This window comes from Penicillium psychrosexuale (assembly GCF_028828465.1).
Source record: "Penicillium psychrosexuale strain IBT 29551 chromosome Unknown utg000004l, whole genome shotgun sequence".
Classification (NCBI taxonomy): domain Eukaryota; kingdom Fungi; phylum Ascomycota; class Eurotiomycetes; order Eurotiales; family Aspergillaceae; genus Penicillium; species Penicillium psychrosexuale.
This window is the reverse complement of record NW_026643189.1, coordinates 7,408,289-7,424,365: the sequence shown is the minus strand read 5'-3', so window position 1 is coordinate 7,424,365 and position 16,077 is coordinate 7,408,289. Positions and strand designations below refer to the sequence as shown.

General features: G+C 49.1%; 7 protein-coding genes across 7 annotated transcripts; 3 read left to right on the top strand and 4 right to left on the bottom strand.

Annotated features, from left to right (window-relative positions):
• Nucleotides 1-259: 259 nt before the first annotated feature.
• On the bottom strand, nucleotides 260-2,023 carry N7518_008673 (prefoldin-like protein; the record flags this gene model as incomplete). The annotated part of the gene is made up of 1 exon (XM_057189600.1): nucleotides 260-2,023. One exon carries the CDS (start codon nucleotides 2,021-2,023, stop codon nucleotides 260-262), a length of 1,764 nt encoding a protein of 587 aa, XP_057041303.1.
• A 190-nt stretch (nucleotides 2,024-2,213) lies between these two features.
• Nucleotides 2,214-3,453, top strand: N7518_008672 (TFIIH/NER complex subunit TFB3; the record flags this gene model as incomplete). The annotated part of the gene is made up of 3 exons (XM_057189599.1): nucleotides 2,214-2,255; nucleotides 2,313-2,553; nucleotides 2,622-3,453. The coding sequence occupies exons 1-3, from the start codon at nucleotides 2,219-2,221 to the stop codon at nucleotides 3,451-3,453; spliced, it is 1,110 nt and encodes a 369-aa protein (XP_057041302.1). The 5' UTR covers nucleotides 2,214-2,218.
• A 368-nt stretch (nucleotides 3,454-3,821) lies between these two features.
• On the bottom strand, nucleotides 3,822-6,653 carry N7518_008671 (uncharacterized protein; the record flags this gene model as incomplete). The annotated part of the gene is made up of 1 exon (XM_057189598.1): nucleotides 3,822-6,653. The coding sequence occupies one exon, from the start codon at nucleotides 6,651-6,653 to the stop codon at nucleotides 3,822-3,824; it is 2,832 nt and encodes a 943-aa protein (XP_057041301.1).
• A 544-nt stretch (nucleotides 6,654-7,197) lies between these two features.
• Nucleotides 7,198-8,604, bottom strand: N7518_008670 (uncharacterized protein; the record flags this gene model as incomplete). Its single annotated transcript, XM_057189597.1, has 1 exon — nucleotides 7,198-8,604. One exon carries the CDS (start codon nucleotides 8,602-8,604, stop codon nucleotides 7,198-7,200), a length of 1,407 nt encoding a protein of 468 aa, XP_057041300.1.
• A 754-nt stretch (nucleotides 8,605-9,358) lies between these two features.
• Nucleotides 9,359-11,510, top strand: N7518_008669 (uncharacterized protein; the record flags this gene model as incomplete). The annotated part of the gene is made up of 11 exons (XM_057189596.1): nucleotides 9,359-9,417; nucleotides 9,469-9,564; nucleotides 9,616-10,048; nucleotides 10,097-10,214; nucleotides 10,263-10,381; nucleotides 10,433-10,528; nucleotides 10,583-10,677; nucleotides 10,725-11,028; nucleotides 11,075-11,134; nucleotides 11,188-11,254; nucleotides 11,311-11,510. The coding sequence occupies 11 exons, from the start codon at nucleotides 9,359-9,361 to the stop codon at nucleotides 11,508-11,510; spliced, it is 1,647 nt and encodes a 548-aa protein (XP_057041299.1).
• A 555-nt stretch (nucleotides 11,511-12,065) lies between these two features.
• N7518_008668 (uncharacterized protein) lies at nucleotides 12,066-13,984 on the bottom strand (the record flags this gene model as incomplete). The annotated part of the gene is made up of 8 exons (XM_057189595.1): nucleotides 12,066-12,342; nucleotides 12,394-12,462; nucleotides 12,514-12,522; nucleotides 12,582-12,998; nucleotides 13,075-13,224; nucleotides 13,278-13,475; nucleotides 13,538-13,710; nucleotides 13,769-13,984. The coding sequence occupies 8 exons, from the start codon at nucleotides 13,982-13,984 to the stop codon at nucleotides 12,066-12,068; spliced, it is 1,509 nt and encodes a 502-aa protein (XP_057041298.1).
• A 526-nt stretch (nucleotides 13,985-14,510) lies between these two features.
• Nucleotides 14,511-15,913, top strand: N7518_008667 (TauD/TfdA dioxygenase family protein; the record flags this gene model as incomplete). Its single annotated transcript, XM_057189594.1, has 7 exons — nucleotides 14,511-14,562; nucleotides 14,616-14,776; nucleotides 14,835-14,956; nucleotides 15,004-15,090; nucleotides 15,143-15,203; nucleotides 15,261-15,347; nucleotides 15,404-15,913. 7 exons carry the CDS (start codon nucleotides 14,511-14,513, stop codon nucleotides 15,911-15,913), a joined length of 1,080 nt encoding a protein of 359 aa, XP_057041297.1.
• Nucleotides 15,914-16,077: the final 164 nt, after the last annotated feature.

The following is a 16,077-nucleotide window of genomic DNA, read 5'->3' as shown; positions in this document are numbered from 1 at the left end:
TTGAGGGTAAACCCAGAAGAAATTGGAAGCCCGTTGGTTAGAGGAAGGAAGAAGGGGAGGAAGAAGAGAGAGGGAGGTGGATTAGGAAGACAAACAAAACAAACAAACAGTCATATGCACGACTCGTTTTCAACACCTCTATACAAGTTACTATACCAATAAGAGGGAGATATCTATAAAAGAACGTTACAATTATTGTTGATAAATAGATGGATATATAGGTGGATTAGAGAAGAGAAGCCCCCCAACTCTTGGAAAACTATCCCATTCGTGAAGCTTTGAACTTGCTCACCCGTTTAGGTTGATCTTCCTCAGGAGGCAAAGTATCCTGTTCCTCGTCGTCTTTAGGCGCACCATTGATGCGTCTTTGCATATTGAAGAACTCCGACGCGATCTGCTTCTGGTGAAGCTCCTCGTCGTAGTGATCCAATTCAGGAGCCACTGCGGCTCCTGTTTTGACCTGTCGCTCAAAGACCTTTTCGGCTAGAGTTCGGTCATGTGGGAATTGAGGCGGAGAAGGTTTCTCAATTACATCGGAGATCGGTGCGGAGAAGGGTTTGGGCTCTTTTGGTCTCGCAGGGAAGAGGACAGGCGGCACCGCAGATGGAGTTGTATTGGCTTGTTTGCGAATGCGGGATTCGGTGACTTGTACGGGATTTACGGTTGTAGCCCCAGTAGTAACAGATCCATCAGCGGGACTAGCTGGAGCAGCGGCCCGAGCACTTCTGAACCGCGACGCCTTCTTAGGAACAGTGGAGGTGGCTGGAGAGAGCTCCGGGGCACGACTGGTCCGTTCAACAATGGAATCAGCGAGCACCTGAGGCTCGGCCCGTACAGCAGAAGTCCTCTCGGCGATGGTCGGGGGTGTGGGAGCCGGTGCGATATCAAGGTCATCAGCGAATGCAACCCGTTTCTTAGGCTTCTTCTCTTTGATGGAAGTTTCAACCTCAGCAGGTGTCGCGATCTCGTGCTGCACTTCCTCGGGGAACGTCTCGATATCCTTGCCCATGTTCATCAGGCCTCGGGCATTGAGCTTGGCCTCTAATTCCATCATCTGCTGGTGGTATTCTGCCGGAAGGCGGGTGTGAGAGCGGCCGTGTTCGTCTTCGTTATCTTCCTCGTCGTAGTCGTAATCGTATTCCTCATCAAAGGAGACGTCACTTCCGGACTCATCCATTTCCAACTCTGCCACAATAGCCCCCACCTCGTTGATCCCATAATCAAGCATTTCGCGGCGAAGTCTTGCTTCTTCCGCAGATTCATTCACGTCCGTCACAGGCGGCTGCATGCGATCTTCGGCAGTCACGACAGACTGGGGTTGAAAGAATTTCAGGGATGCGCCGTTTGGCTGGATGGTTGTATTATCGCCGCTTGAGGAACCGTTCTGCTGAATTGCAGCCTTCGAGCTGACCGGATTACCCACCACGCTCTCAAGTGTAGTATCGACAGGAGTTTCAGCAGTCTTTTCCGGCCCACTCGTTTCCGGAATATCCTTGACACCAGCCTTCTTCAGCACATCCAGCAATTCCGAAGCATCATTCCCGGGCGTGTTGATCTTGCTCGAGACGACGTTCCCATCCTCATCAAGCTCTTCCATAATCTCCTGCATCGGGAACTCCGCACCATCCTGCAGCAGTGGCTGATCATTCGAGACCAAAGCGTCCAGCTCATTTTGGGCCTTCAAAAGCCTCTTCTCCATAGTCGCAACGTTCTGCTGCACGTAGTCGATGCGTCTTCCGAGAAGATCAACCACTTGCCCGCGAGACCGCCTCACACCTTGCGAACCAAGTATTGTCCGCATTTCCTTCTGATCCACCAGCGTGCCGCCAAATTCCAGGGCCACGGCAAGGAACTCTTCTGTACCAGAATCATCTTCTAGGTTGCTGATTTCCTCGCGGAGTCCATCGTATTCCGCTTCCCAGGTTCGCCAGTGGTAAAGCGATTTCTGAAGTTGGAGGATGTTTTCTTCGAGCGCGAGGCGCTGCTCCTCGAGAGCATCGAGGTTGGGGTTCGGTACTCCCATTGTTGTAAAAGCTAAAACTCAGCGGCAGCTTTACACTGACTATGTCAATTGGAACGGAGCAAAGAGAGGGGTTGCCGGAGGCAAAAAGAAAAAAAGCCGCAAAAAGGTGACGAGGGTGTGGTCCGTGCGCATGGGTTGCTTATCAGCCTCAACCCAGTCGGTGGTCCGTCTCTCCCACGTCACTTTACTTTCACCATGGCCACCGATGCGGCTTCTCGCCGTGATGAAGACGGTAAGATGCTATTAGGCTTCGTCGTGACGGCATAATGCTAACCATATCTTTGCGCAGAGGTTTGCCCTGTCTGCAAATCGTCGCGATACCTCAACCCGGACATGCGCTTTCTCATCAACCCGGAATGCTACCACAAGATGTGCGAGTCATGCGTGGACCGCATTTTTTCATCCGGTCCCGCAAACTGTCCGGTGGCCGGGTGTCGCAAGACGCTGCGTAAAAATCGGTTCCGCAAGCAGACATTCGAAGATATCGGGGTGGAAAGAGAAGTAGATATCCGGCGGCGAGTAATGCACATGTACGTGTCTTACCAAACACCCCGAAGCACCATGTAATATCTGAGGGCTAACAATTCATCTTGATCAGCCTGAACCGTCGCGAAGAAGAATTTGACTCAAAACGCGCATATGACGACTTCCTCGAACAAAGAGAGGACATAATCGCGAACCTAGTAAGCCGCATCGACGTGGCGAAAACCGAAGCCCAGCTCCAAAAATACGCAGCAGATAACATGCAATCAATCCGCACAAACCAAGCCATCGAAGCCGAGGAAGCTTCCTCATTCCAAGCCCGCATGACCCTCGAACAAGAAGAAGCCCGATTGCGCCGGCAAGCGGTACGCCAGGAATACGAGACTGAGCGGCGCGAGATCCAAGCCGGACGCGAGGATTTCCTCTCAAGACTCGCCTCCGGCTCATCGACAGATGCCGCGGCCATCGCGCGCGAAGGACACAAGGTGCTGCTCAAGAAGTCGTCCGCGCGCCGCAGCGAGGAGGAACGCATTCGACAGAAGCAGGCTGCGCTGCGGTCGGAGACCAAGCGCGGGTCGACTCTTTCCACAGTCGATCATGGTGGTGCAGCGGATACGGGCCTTGTCAAAGGTCTGCGCAAGATCAAGACGCCCGAGCCGGAGAAGCCGTACGATCCCTTTATGGGCTATGTGCCCGAAAAGCGCGATTATTACACGCTCCAGTCGTATTATCCGTCGCAGTATCTTGATCCTATTCGAAATGATGCGCGGATGCTGGCTGGTGGTTATGATTTGCGTGAATACTACTCGCGCACACTGCTTGAGGCTTTTGCTGGGTTGAGCTGCTTTGTTGGGGAGGAGATCTCTCAGCGAGATGCTGCTAATATTACGAAGTCGACGGCTACAGAGGGTGCTGCTATTGCCGCGGAGAATGAGAACACTGCCTGAATGCTATTTCGACTTAGTTTGCCAAGGCTTTGGGGCTTGCATGTATTTTTATTGTGTTATGAGCATAGCGATGGCGTTTTATTTTTGTTCGCTTGGGGTACGGCACTGCATATCTCAAGAGGTTCAAAACAAGTAAACGGTCTGAAAAGAGACCTGCGCTACATTGAACAAGGGATGGAAGAAGTTATTTCCAAGGCCGCGGTACAACCGCAATGACATTTAAGTACCAAGAACTAGCTACTTAACCAACAATCGATTACCCAAATCAAAGAATTAAACATACAGATGGAATCATACTCCATGAAACAGCGCCAAAGAAGCAGAAAGTAACCAGAAATAATATCAACAGACGCAATGCGATGCAATAATCAGCTCAGACCACGCAGAGAAAGGTGGCCAGTCATCTCAGTAGTGCTCTCAATGCCCTCCCAAGGCAAATCCTCTTCATCATCCAGGTCGATCTGGCCGTGACGAGAAGACTTATCGGTAGTACCAGTGACATCAGGTGCATGGGACATACCGACGTCAATTCCAATTGATTCAAGAGTCGCTTCCATTTCGTGCTCGGTCATCTCACGACCGTCTTGCTTTTGGCCCTCCAAAACATCGTAGAGAGCGTAGATTTGGTCGGACTTCATATCGATGTCCTTGAAAATTTTGTCTATCTTTTCTTGCAGGGCCTTGCGCGGGCGCTTGCCAAGGGATGCGTCAAGCTTGTTGTAGGCGCTTTGGTGTGTGGCTAGCTGCATCTTCAGGTGAGAAAGCTCGTCTTCTAGGCCCTTGAGAACAGTAGCAAGAGCGAGGGCAGGGGCTTGCGAGGGGCGCATAGTGGGATCTTCGTTCCAGACGGATGGCTTGGGCATACGCTCTGACACAGGAATGGGTTTGACGATCTTCACAGACTCGTGACTGCAGGTGCCGTCAGTGGAGTGACAATTGCAAACTGTGCAGTTCTGTCCGTTGTGTCGAGCAATGCTATCCAATGCTTTCTGGGTGGCTTGTGGTAGCTTAGATAGGTCAGCCGCTGCCAAGTCGATGTGCTGAAGGGTGATATCAGGAAGGATGAAAGCGGAGGTCATGTCAGTGACACTACGCTGCTTCTTGCGCTGGGAAGTTGTAGGCAACGAATTATCTGAATGGCGCCGGGAACGCTCTGCAGTAGGTACTGTGAGACTACTGTCTCCATCGGCATTTTCCTTCGAGGCGGTGGTAATATCTCCAGTAGCAGAGGCTGGGCGAGGGATTTCTGCTTTGGACTCGCGAAGAGATGACTTGCGAGGGGCAGGGGTTTTCAAAATGCTCTGTCTAGTCGAATTGACAGTCTCTGTAGGATTGGATTCCTTAGGGGCACTCGAACGTCGTTGCTTGCGCATCATTCTTTCTTCTTCTAGTGTCTTGCGTAGACGAGAGATTTCATGTTCATCAATAACACTCAACAGAGTAACGTCTGTTTCAGATGAAGCCCTTGTCTGCTCGGACACCTCGGGTCCAGTCACATCTTCAACTACCACTCGCTTCACGCGCTGTTTGCTCGTATTGGGTTGTTTCCGGGAGCTCTTTGATTCAGAAGAGCGAGACACATACTTTGATGGCTTAGAAGTTGATGTACGCCTTGATTGAGGCACCTCAATAGAGAAGAGAGCCTCATCGGCACGTTCCTTTTCAAGTCGAGAAAATTCCCTGTCCACTTGAGTAGACACTTTGGACCGGGAGTCATCCTGGCGTCTGGTCCTTGTGGTGGAGCGGTTGCTTTTTGAGGTAATGTCTCTGGTGCTCCGACTAGCGTCTCCACTGCGCTCAGTGTAAAGTTGGCTGTCGTCGACATCCTCAGACACGGCTGAACTAGCGTCGGATTCGACGGTGTCCTGTTCACGAGCCTTGCGGCCCCTAAGTCGGCTGATCTGGGACTTGAGATCCGCATTTTCCTGTCGCAATTCATCATTCTCGGCCTTCAGCTCTCGAGTTTCGAGATAAGCGGCCCCAAGTTGTGAGATAGCCGACTCTCTATCATGATTCAAGCGCTTGATGGCAGACTCTTGGACCTGGGCCTTTCGATCGGCAATGTCCAACTGGTTTTGTAAAGCGAGATTGGCTGCGTCTAACTTTTGGTTCTCGTTTTCCAAGCGCTTGGTTCCCTTTTTGTGCGCATTATCGTCTGGTTCGTATTTTGCCGATGACTGGCGAGGTCTGTTCGCCTTCAAAGAAGAATTCTCCTGGCGGTAGCTGTCCAATCTTCTCTCTGCCTCCGACTTGAACATCTCCAATTCTGCGACCTTATCCTGAAGTAGTCTCAGATGGACAAACAAGGCCTTCTCATCTTCGGGGACGGGCACTGCATCCAGCGGCATATGCTCGTGGGGAAGAGACACGTCTGTATGATCATGAAGTGGGGAAACAAATCGGGTCGAGCGCATCTTGCTCTGTCGGGAGTAAACCGGTGTGCCATCTTCGTACACACCGGAGACGAGTTCAGAGATGTTAGGGAGGTCGGGAAGAAGGAATGATTGGTGGGTCATGGTATCACCAATAGTGTTGGTGTTGGCTGCATTGGCACTGCTTTTGCGAGGAGTTCCTGCGGCGTTGGAAGCCGATTTGCGAAGTTCCTTCGCGTAGGCGTCCCGCGAAGCTCGCTCGATTGCGTCTGCAATCTCCTGTGAGGTGTTTGCGTTTCCAAAACGCGTCGAACGCGCCTTCGTCGCAATAGGGGCTGGTCGTTCGTCTCCCAAAAATGAACCCTCGTAGCTGTCGCGCACTTTTGCGTGCATGTCAGAGAATGTCCTCCGCTGGTCACGTTGAGCCTTCGACACTTGCGGGCTCATGGTTTCTTGCTGCGCTTGCGTCGCTCGTCGCACCTGAGCGTTCTTTCGTAGGTTTTCACTGACTGCGCGACGCGACGGACGCGTGGCCGCAACTGGTTTTTGTGGTGTTGGGTATTCAACGCGCATTGCGGGCGAAGATGAGCGTACACTATTCTCGAAGCTCATCATGGAGCTGCGCGAGTCGTCGCGTGTTGGTTTGGCAGCACCGCGTCCCACCTCAACGGACATGTCGAGATCGCTATGCAAAAAATCGTCGTCCAGCTCGTGTTCCTCCTCCTCGGAGGTCTGTATTTGCGAAAATTCGGGGAAAGCACGGTCTAGTGTTGATGTGTTGATATTGTAGTCAAGCTCCTCGTCAACACGTCGTGTTGAGGTGCCCATTATTTCGTCCAAGTTTGTGAGCGAAAATGAATCGTCATGTAAGCCAGAATTTCTGTGCATTGGAGGCATTCTAAGAGTAAAAGGGAGAAGTTGAAGATCGGAGGTGGTTTGTTTTGGAGCAAAGTCGGAATGTTTGGGTCGGGCGCGTCTCGGCAACCCCGGGGATTCTGATTGGTTCAAGGCCCCCACGGCCGAACTACAGAATCGAATTGTTCGACTTCTTTATTTCGCGTTCTACTTGGATGTAGATGATTGATATTTACTATATTTGCTTGAAGGATACTGTATGGGAGTGTTGGAGTCTCTTAGTAGATACAAACTTTGGGTGTTAGATACGTATGATACTCCTTAAACTTCGAAACAGACCCCTTCTATATTTATGTAGTCTCTTAATGACTGTGATAGCTCTCTAGATATAGTTCTATCCATCATACACAGATGGATTGAGCCTTCACCGGCAAACAGAACAAATCTAGTTTATATCGAGCACGAAAAAGGTTTCCCCATATTCCCATCCTGGAATTTCCTTATCTGTTTACTTAAATTAGCAAGATGGAATGGAGACGGATTTCACGGAACTCACCAATTCGAAGATGCTTGCATAAACTCCACCTCCGAGGACTGCGATTCCGATTAGGAAACAGACCAGATTGCACACAGCATGCCAGACATTTTTCCGGTCATGCCAATTCCCGTCTTTCAGAAGTAAAAGCCACATCACGGGAGGGAAATAGAAAGACATCCCGGAGACGAGCAGAGCCGCACTGATAGCCATGAGCTCGGAAAAGAAGGGGATACTCTCGGCAACTATCCAAGCGATCAGGGTGACGGCAATCACGAGCGCCAGCCAGGTGACCCATCCCTTCACCGTGTTGACGTATTGAACCACCGAATCGCGATAAATCCGCGTATGAATGAACCGACATACGACCGTTGTATTGATAGAGCCAGAAATGAAGATCACGGGGAGGGCGATTCCAAACGCGATTTTGGACATCACAGGCCCCGCGGACAGCAGAGCTGGGGATTGAACATCCTGTCCGACAAATGCATAGATGATAGATCCGGTGAGCACATAGATTGAGATTTCGATGACGCCGAGTGCAGTTATCGATTTGACATAGTCTTTCGGCGTATGCATTTCGTTCATGAATGACGGCAAAGCACCAGCAAAGGCGTAGGCAAAGACGATGTTGCTGATAGCAACCGCTGCTTTAGGGAACGTGACATCTTCGGCAGGCCAGTAAGACCAGTCTGAACTCGCTAATCCACCGGGCATCTGAGCCTGTTGGATTCCAGTGCCGACCATGGTGACTCCGATTGCCAGAATGATAGAAACGAAGTCAACATAGCCTAGGATTGCAACATCGGCGAATGTTGGCGGTATCGCCAATAAGAGTAGAATGACAGCGGAGATACCACCAAACACTAGAGCGCAAATTGTACTCTCAGTAATATTTGCAAAGGCGATCATGCCCGTAAGGCAGTGGGATCCAACAGAGAGTGTCAGTTGAAAGACGAATATTACACTGAACAGCCAGTAGCCAAAGCTCCCCATCATCAGCTGCCCAATGTCTCCATAGTGGGCAACCGAAGGGAATTTTATCTTGACTGCTCCGATGATATAACTGGTATAAATGGCAACAATTCCCATGCCAATGCATATGACTATACCGGGGATCATCCCTAGAACGGCAAATGCCTGAGGGAGACTCAGTGCGCCGAGAGCGATCGCTTCGACGATGCTGACCACAGTGAGACGCTTCCACCCGAGTCGATGGAAGTTAGCGTGTCCCTCGATCACCCTTTGGTCCTCGAACCCAGCATCACCGTCATTTGATAACAACTTGGTGTTTTCATCAGCTTGTGGTTGTGGGCTGGCACAGCCTATCACGGGCGAAGGACTGTTATCGCCGGGGTGGAAAGAGCCGTAACCCCTCTCGTCGGCCATTGAGAATACTCAGGGGATGCTGAAAATGGTATCCTGAGGTGGAAAGTAAAGAAAGAAGAGCCAAATACGGCTACGGGGACATATAAACACGCTTATCTGGGTTTCTTGCTAAAAATCACCGAGCGCTCTCATGCGGGGATGTCACAATCCCGGCTGGATATTCCGAATGTTTTGACCCATAAACTCATCCGTTGACCACTCGGATGGCATATAATTCTCACTATAACAGCATACACTATTTACCTCAAGCTTTGTGCAACGTACTTTACCTGCTGTTTTTCTGTTCCTACTCAAGTAAAGCCGTTGATTCATGACTGGAATGTTGCTTATCTCCGATTGAAGCATTTTCCGCGCGCTATGCGCTATAATTGCTTCAAAGACGTGTCGTGTCGTCTCTGCTGTCGTGTCGTCTCTGCTGTCATGTCGGTCGCCTGATTAGGGCTCTCAAATAAAAACACCGAGGTTCACTGCACAACATAATGATTTCTTCCAACCTTAAAAGGTTGCATTCCCCGACAGCGATAGAGTCGGTGATAGAGTCGGCCGCTCGACTGTTATCAGACATCGGCGCTATCAGCCGACACCGGCCTTATCTGGCCCCACTAGGCCCTAAGCAGTAAAACAAGTTTCTCCACATTACTGATAAGCAGATAGTACTATGTATGTTATTCTAGAAGACATGTAAGCTAAGGTAAGCTCTTTGATTTTTATATTGCTATCTTGCTACTCTCCATATATTCGAGGAGCACCAGCAATGGCCAAGTTCGATTTGATCATCGTTAATGGCAAGGTTGTCACGGCCAGCGATATCAGGTAAGGTATCGGATTTAGGGAGTACTACCAGAAATTTAACAAGGTTTCTAGTATTTGCTGCATTGGAATAAAGAATGGAAAGATCCGAGCTCTGGTTGATGGGTTCACGGACGAGGAGATAGAGGGAGTCAAGGTGATAGATGCACAGTGAGTAACTTCTACGCAAAAGTTGTGAGGTTTCTAACACTATGAAATCAGGGGTGCGTATGTTATGCCCGGCGGCGTCGATGCACATGTTCATCTATGCCAGGATTTGGAGACAGGACCCCATGGCCTGGGCGGAGAATGCGCCGATAACTTTGAAACCGGCTCTAGAAGTGCAGTGGCGGGAGGAACCACGACTATGATTACCTTTGCAACTCAAACGCGGGCAGAAGAAGACCGCAGTCTGCTAAATGTAGTCAAGGCATATAATTCTCGGGCCGAAGCCACGGGTAGCTATGCCGACTACGGCTTTCACATTATCATTGTTCGAAACGACGCTGATGTGTTGGAGAACGAGCTGCCAGTCTTGATGAAAGACTGGGGTATTTCTAGCTGCAAACTCTTCTTGACTTACGAGACCCAGAAATTGACGGACTCGCAGCTTTTGGATGTCATGTTTGCTGCGAGGAAGAATTCGATTACCACCGTGAGTGGCTTATACAAATGCGCAAATGGCAGTCTTAACGTTTGATAGATGATTCATGCCGAGAACGGGGATATGATTCAGTGGCTCACAAGTAAGTCCATGAGGGTACTTTCTCGTTCGAAATTTAACATCAAACTAGACAAACTCGAAAGCAAGGGAATGGTCGGTATGTTTTACCCTGAGCTTGTCATTTACCAAGTCTAACAGCCTCAAGCCCCGTATTACCACGCCCTATCCCGTCCGCCCTTGGTCGAAGCGGAGGCTACCAATCGAGCTATTGCCCTCGCTCACTTGATCCAGAACCCAATTCTATTCGTGCATGTTGGATCCGCAGTCAGTTTCTAGCGGCAATGAAATCATTTATTTGGATGCTGATTTTGATAGCTTGGCGCGGCCAATGTGCGGAAGGCACAAACCATGGGGCTCCCCATTTACGCTGAAACTTGCCCACAGTACTTCCACCTCACCTGGAATGACTTAGTAAGTTTTCTCGATACATTGGGTTTGTAATGTTAAAGCTAATCGCTAATATAGAAACGCTTCCATTCCCCTACGTGCTTTGAGAACAGCAAGATGATCTGCTCACCACCACCACCTCCAGATATATCAGACCAGGAAGATTTATTTACGTGAGTATCACCTACACTTCCAGAACCGAAAAAGCTAACAATTTCAGTGGCCTTCAAAATGGTACTTTCACCATTTATTCTTCAGATCACTGTCCTTTCCGTTATGATCATCCGAACGGAAAACCATCCGGCGTCCTTGAGCATGAGCCGAGCATGGAGGGAGAGAAACACTGTCACGGAGATGAGCTCCAGAATCTCTTGGAGCGGAAAGAAGGTTCTTTTCGATTAATACCTAATGGTATTCCTGGGGTGGAGACTCGATTGCCGTTGTTATATACTGGGGCTCTGGCAACCGGTCGGATTACGGCTCAGAAGTTTGTTGAGCTCACGTCAACGAATCCCGCTAAATTGGTATGAATCCTCACCTTTATATAAGGATAGAAACTGACTCTTCAAGTATGGTCTATATCCTACTAAAGGGACCATTATGCCTGGATCCGACGCGGATTTGGTAATCGTACGGTCCCTTTCCGTCAAACCTTTTAAGCTCCGCTAATTATGCGCAAATAGTGGCATCCTGACAAAGATTTTACGCCTTTCCGCTTGACTAATTCGATGCTACACCACAACGTTGATTGTAAGTACCTGGCCCGAAATCTCTCGGTTCCGTTTACTAACGCATCTGGCTTTAAGATACACCTTACGAAGGCATGGAGTTTGTCAATTGGCCCAAGTACACTATTTTGCGTGGCAATATTGTCTGGGCTGATGGTGAAGTGCAAGGGAAGCCAGGAGATGGCAAGTATTTGAAGCGTGGTCCAAGCCAGCTGAGCCGGTCTTTCTCCAAGACGAGTGCGGATCCGCGCTATGTTGCTTCTTGGCTCTACGATTAGTCTGAGTCTGTTAAATTTCATGTATTGCAGACTGCAACGTTTTATGTATATATTCTATTTGACAATCCGGAGGAGGAGACAACCTAAATGGGTCATAGGGGGCCATGGCTTATCTGGGCATATTCAAAGAGTAGATTGAAAAGAAAAGATGGAGAAGAGGTTTAGAATGACCTATATGTAAAGAACCTGGAAGATATTCAAAGGATGATGTAGGTAAGTAGGCCCATCTGCATTATCTCTTCGGTCCAGCAGTACCTTTGAATCAACCAAGTTACACTCTGAATGAAGTTTGCTACTAGTACGGTTCGGGAGATAATCTTAGAAGAATCAATTCTAAGAATCAAAGGTTTACGGCAATGTCCATTGTCAAACTAATATAAAGCCTCAGATAGTACACTTGAATCCCAAATTCCCTGTCTGTCAAACCTAACTAATCAAGAGCAGGCAGTCTAATTAAATCCCAAATTCTCCCTGTCAAATCAAAGTCATCAAAAGCAGACAGTCTACCTGAATCCCAAAATCTCCTTGTCCGTCATATCCAACTAATCAAAAACCTCAGGTAGTATACTTGAATCCCACATTCGCCTTGTCTGTCATATCCAACCAGTCATGGTCGGCAGCCATGTGGGTTTCAATTGCCTCAGCACGCCTCTTGTTGCTGAAATGGCAAACTAGACCATAAGCTGTAATAGCGAACATTGCTACAATATAGCAAACGATCATGGCGATGGTTCCGCCGGTATACTCCGGGGCTTGATTGGCACGGAATGTTTGAGGTCCGATGATATTTCCGGTAGCCCAAGCGATGTAGAACCAGGCGTATAGTGTAATCCTGAAATGCGTTAGACCAGGGGCTTATTTTTTGAGAGCTGGAAGGTCTTACTTCTTTGTGTGACCAGCAACGTTGGCCTGATAGACCGAAACCAGGGTGATGTAAGGGGCCCAGTATGTGCTTGAAGAGGTTAGCAAAATGTAACGCATTAGAAAGTTTATTAGAACGTACTATAAGATGCTGTACAGAATTAAAGTTAGTAAGAGTAGATAGAAAGCAAGGTCTCGGAGGGAACTTACTATAGGCCAACGAGCTGTCCGGCAAGGTTGGTTCGCGGTAACGCATAACACAAGATAGCACCAAGAAGCGGCAGAAGAATGGAGACTGTCACAATAGGCGTGCGATACTTTCTGGTGGTAGCGGCAAGATAGGATAGGCCAATTCCAGACAGGGTGCTCATGGCTCCAGGAGGCATAGCAAGGAGTGAGGTCTGAAGAGGATCAAAGCCGAGGCCGGAGATAATGAGGGTGTTGAATGTGGTCAGTCCACCATTGGGTACTTGCAAAGCAACAATGGCGATCCAGATCAACCAAGTCTTGATGTCGAAGATAGCCTCCCAGACTTGTTCAATCTTGAAAGTCTTAGACTCGACACCGGTGTTATCGGCTGCCTTGCGCTGAATAACGATGTACTTTTCCCGGGGGTTAGGAACTTGGCTTCAAGTGGGTTGTTAGGCCTGTAAAGTTCCGTTAGTCCCACTCGACATTTACTTTGGATAGAATGGTAGCATACAGCACGAAGTACACCACAACTGATGTAATGATGGTGAGCGCTCCGACGAGAAGGAAGATAATCTTCCATGTTTCGAATGGGCCAGGGTAATATCCAACGACCCAGGCGAGAAAGCCGTTGATGATGGGAGCGACCACGTTAAGAATAATACTGCATCACTAGGTCAATTTATGCTTCTACACCATAGGATGGTGTGCTGGTACCTGTTTCTCTTTGGTTGTTCTTCAGGCCGATACCACATGGACACGACCAATGTGACCGCTGGGATTAGGAGTGATTCGCAGCCACCCAGGAGAAATCTGCAGACAAACAAGCCTCCAAAACTGGTGCATGCCGCCATACACATTTCGAGAATGCCCCAGCAGAGAACATTGAAGGCGAAGAACGGCACAGCAGGAACCCTAAGTCAGTCAGATATTGAGTTCGAATTAAGCTTCTCAGGAAAGTATGATAGATGTCTCACTTTTGCATGCAGAGGGCCAAGGGTCCCATGAATGCCAATCCACCGAAGAATGGCGCAGATCCAACCCATGAATAATCATTTCCGGTAAGGTTGAGATCTTTCTTGATGTTATAAATGGCAGCTGCCGAGATAGCAGTTTTGTCAAGGCCTGATAGAGTGGCGCAAACAAATAGCTATTCTGTGTTAGTTTTTGAAGAGATTCAAGACCAATACAGGGCTGGGGCTTCTCACAGTCGGGATAAGTCTCCAATCAATTCTGCGCATCAGTTTCTTTTCCTCCTCAACAGACCAAGATTCACCATCCATTTGATCGGCATAGTCGCTGATAATTTGGGCGGCGATGTCGACATCCTTGTTTCTTCCAGCCTTGATTGCTTTGACGGCTGCGTCTGCTGCAACCTCGCCGCCTTTGGGCTCATCACTGACGGTAACTTGATCAACAGCCATCGTAGAGTTGCAGTGTCGTCCACTTGGGTATTTGGCTTTGATTCAATCAGGTGGGATCTTAGGGTTACTCACAGCCCGACCTTATATATGCAATGCCCATCTCGCACTATAATCTTTTGGTTGGAGGTTATTCCTCGGGCTTATTGATAGGCTTATCGCCTCCGATCGTCTTGGCTTCCAAGGTTCAACGCGCGATCTCGGCCAACCTTGGAACTTCAAGCTATGGAACGCCCGAAGCCACCTGACTAGTCGGTGGGTCCCCTTATCAACCCCCGACGATAACGAAGTGGAGTGGCCACGTGAATGAGGCTGATTTTTAGTTGGCCGCGCGGGCAAATCGATCCACTGACGGCCAACTACACGATAATGTGGTCAGGCCATCCACTCTAAACGCGGAATGCGTGGGTTTGGGTGCACGCTACCTGTTTTAAAATACTCGCGAGGGTATATCTATAAATGAAGCCACTCATGAAATCGAACATCCTCAGAGGTTTCCATTGAATCATCCAAAACCAAATCGTTCAAAATGGTATCCGAAACAGTCGAAGAGAAGGGGCCTCTTTACCCCGATTATCTCCGTGAGTAGCATGTCCAAGAGTAGGAGTCTAAGCAGAATTAACAAGATCCATAGCATTCTATGACCCCCTCGAAAAGGTCGAGATGGTCGGGCCATTCGAGCACGACGACCCTGGTCATCGAGCCGATCCATCATTCCCGAATCTCTTGAAAAAGGCGACCAATGTTGTCCAATTGAGCCCTCACTGTGGAACGGAGCTTAAGGGTGTCCAGATTGTGAGAATATGCGCTATCATTATATCGATCGGCCGAGCTAATACAATCGCGAACTTAGTCGGAGCTTTCAACCGAGGGCCTAGACGAACTCGCGCTCATGGTGGCAGACCGAGGATGTCTAGTATTCCGGGACCAGAACTTCACGGATCTGGGATTCGAGGAGCAGAAGAGAATTGCCTCGTGAGTCAATCTTAATCAAGCCAGGAACCCTTTCTTACGGTTTACAGTCACTTTGGCCCTCTCCACAAGCATGGATGGATGCCTCATCCCAAAAATGGCCCGGAGGAATTTGTCATTGTTTATGACTCTAAAGAGTAAGAATCTCTTTTAGTTTATCATTTTTCGCTTGATCTCACAACTCAATAGTGACCTGCGCATTCGTAAATCTTGGGCTAGAAAAAGCCCAATCCAGTTCCATGTTGATCAGGTAAGATCCACAGCGTAAATCCAATGATTACAGGGACTAAAAGATCTTTTCAAACAGTCCCCCGAGACTCAGCCTCCGGGTGCGACATTCTTCTGCATGCTCGAGTCTCCTCCCGGCGCGGGCGGAGATACTATCATTTCCAACGTGAGTCTCATCTATGAAATAAACCAATCCCAGGAAACTAACAAATATTCACACAGATGACACGCGCATATGAACGCCTTTCACCCTCATTCCGCAAGCGTCTCGAGGGTCTCAAGGCAGTTCACACAACCGCGAACCCCATCATTCGCGAGATTCGCGACAACGGCCCTGATTCCGTCCTCCGTCGACCAATTACTCGAACCGTCCACCCAGTCGTAATCATCCACCCTGTCACCAAAAAGAAGGCACTCTTTGTCAACTCCTCCTATACCCAAAGTATTGTGGGCTGGGACGAGGAAGAGTCGGACTACATGCTGAAGTTCTTGTTCGACCACATCAACCGTGGACATGATTTCTGCTGTCGCGTGCGCTATGAACCTGGCACGGTGGTGATTTGGGATCAGAGAGTGACGCAGCATTCGCAGACTCTGGATTATCAGGCGGGTTCTCGCCGCCATGCTTTCCGGTTGACTCCTTTGGCTAATGTGCCGATTCCGAGTTTGATTGAGGAGGATGATGGGGAGTGTGCGAAAGATGAAGGTCGGATGATGCTGAATCTCTGCTAGTTTGATTAATGTTTGCGTACAGATCGCGTGCCTTGTTGCCTTGTTAGTCAGTTTACCTAGCTAGTTAGTTGTTTGTAGGAATCTACTCTCCTCTCTCTGCTTTAACAGGTTATCGGCCCTCTTTATCCTTATCTTTGTCAATTCCCCCAACTTTCTATCAGATT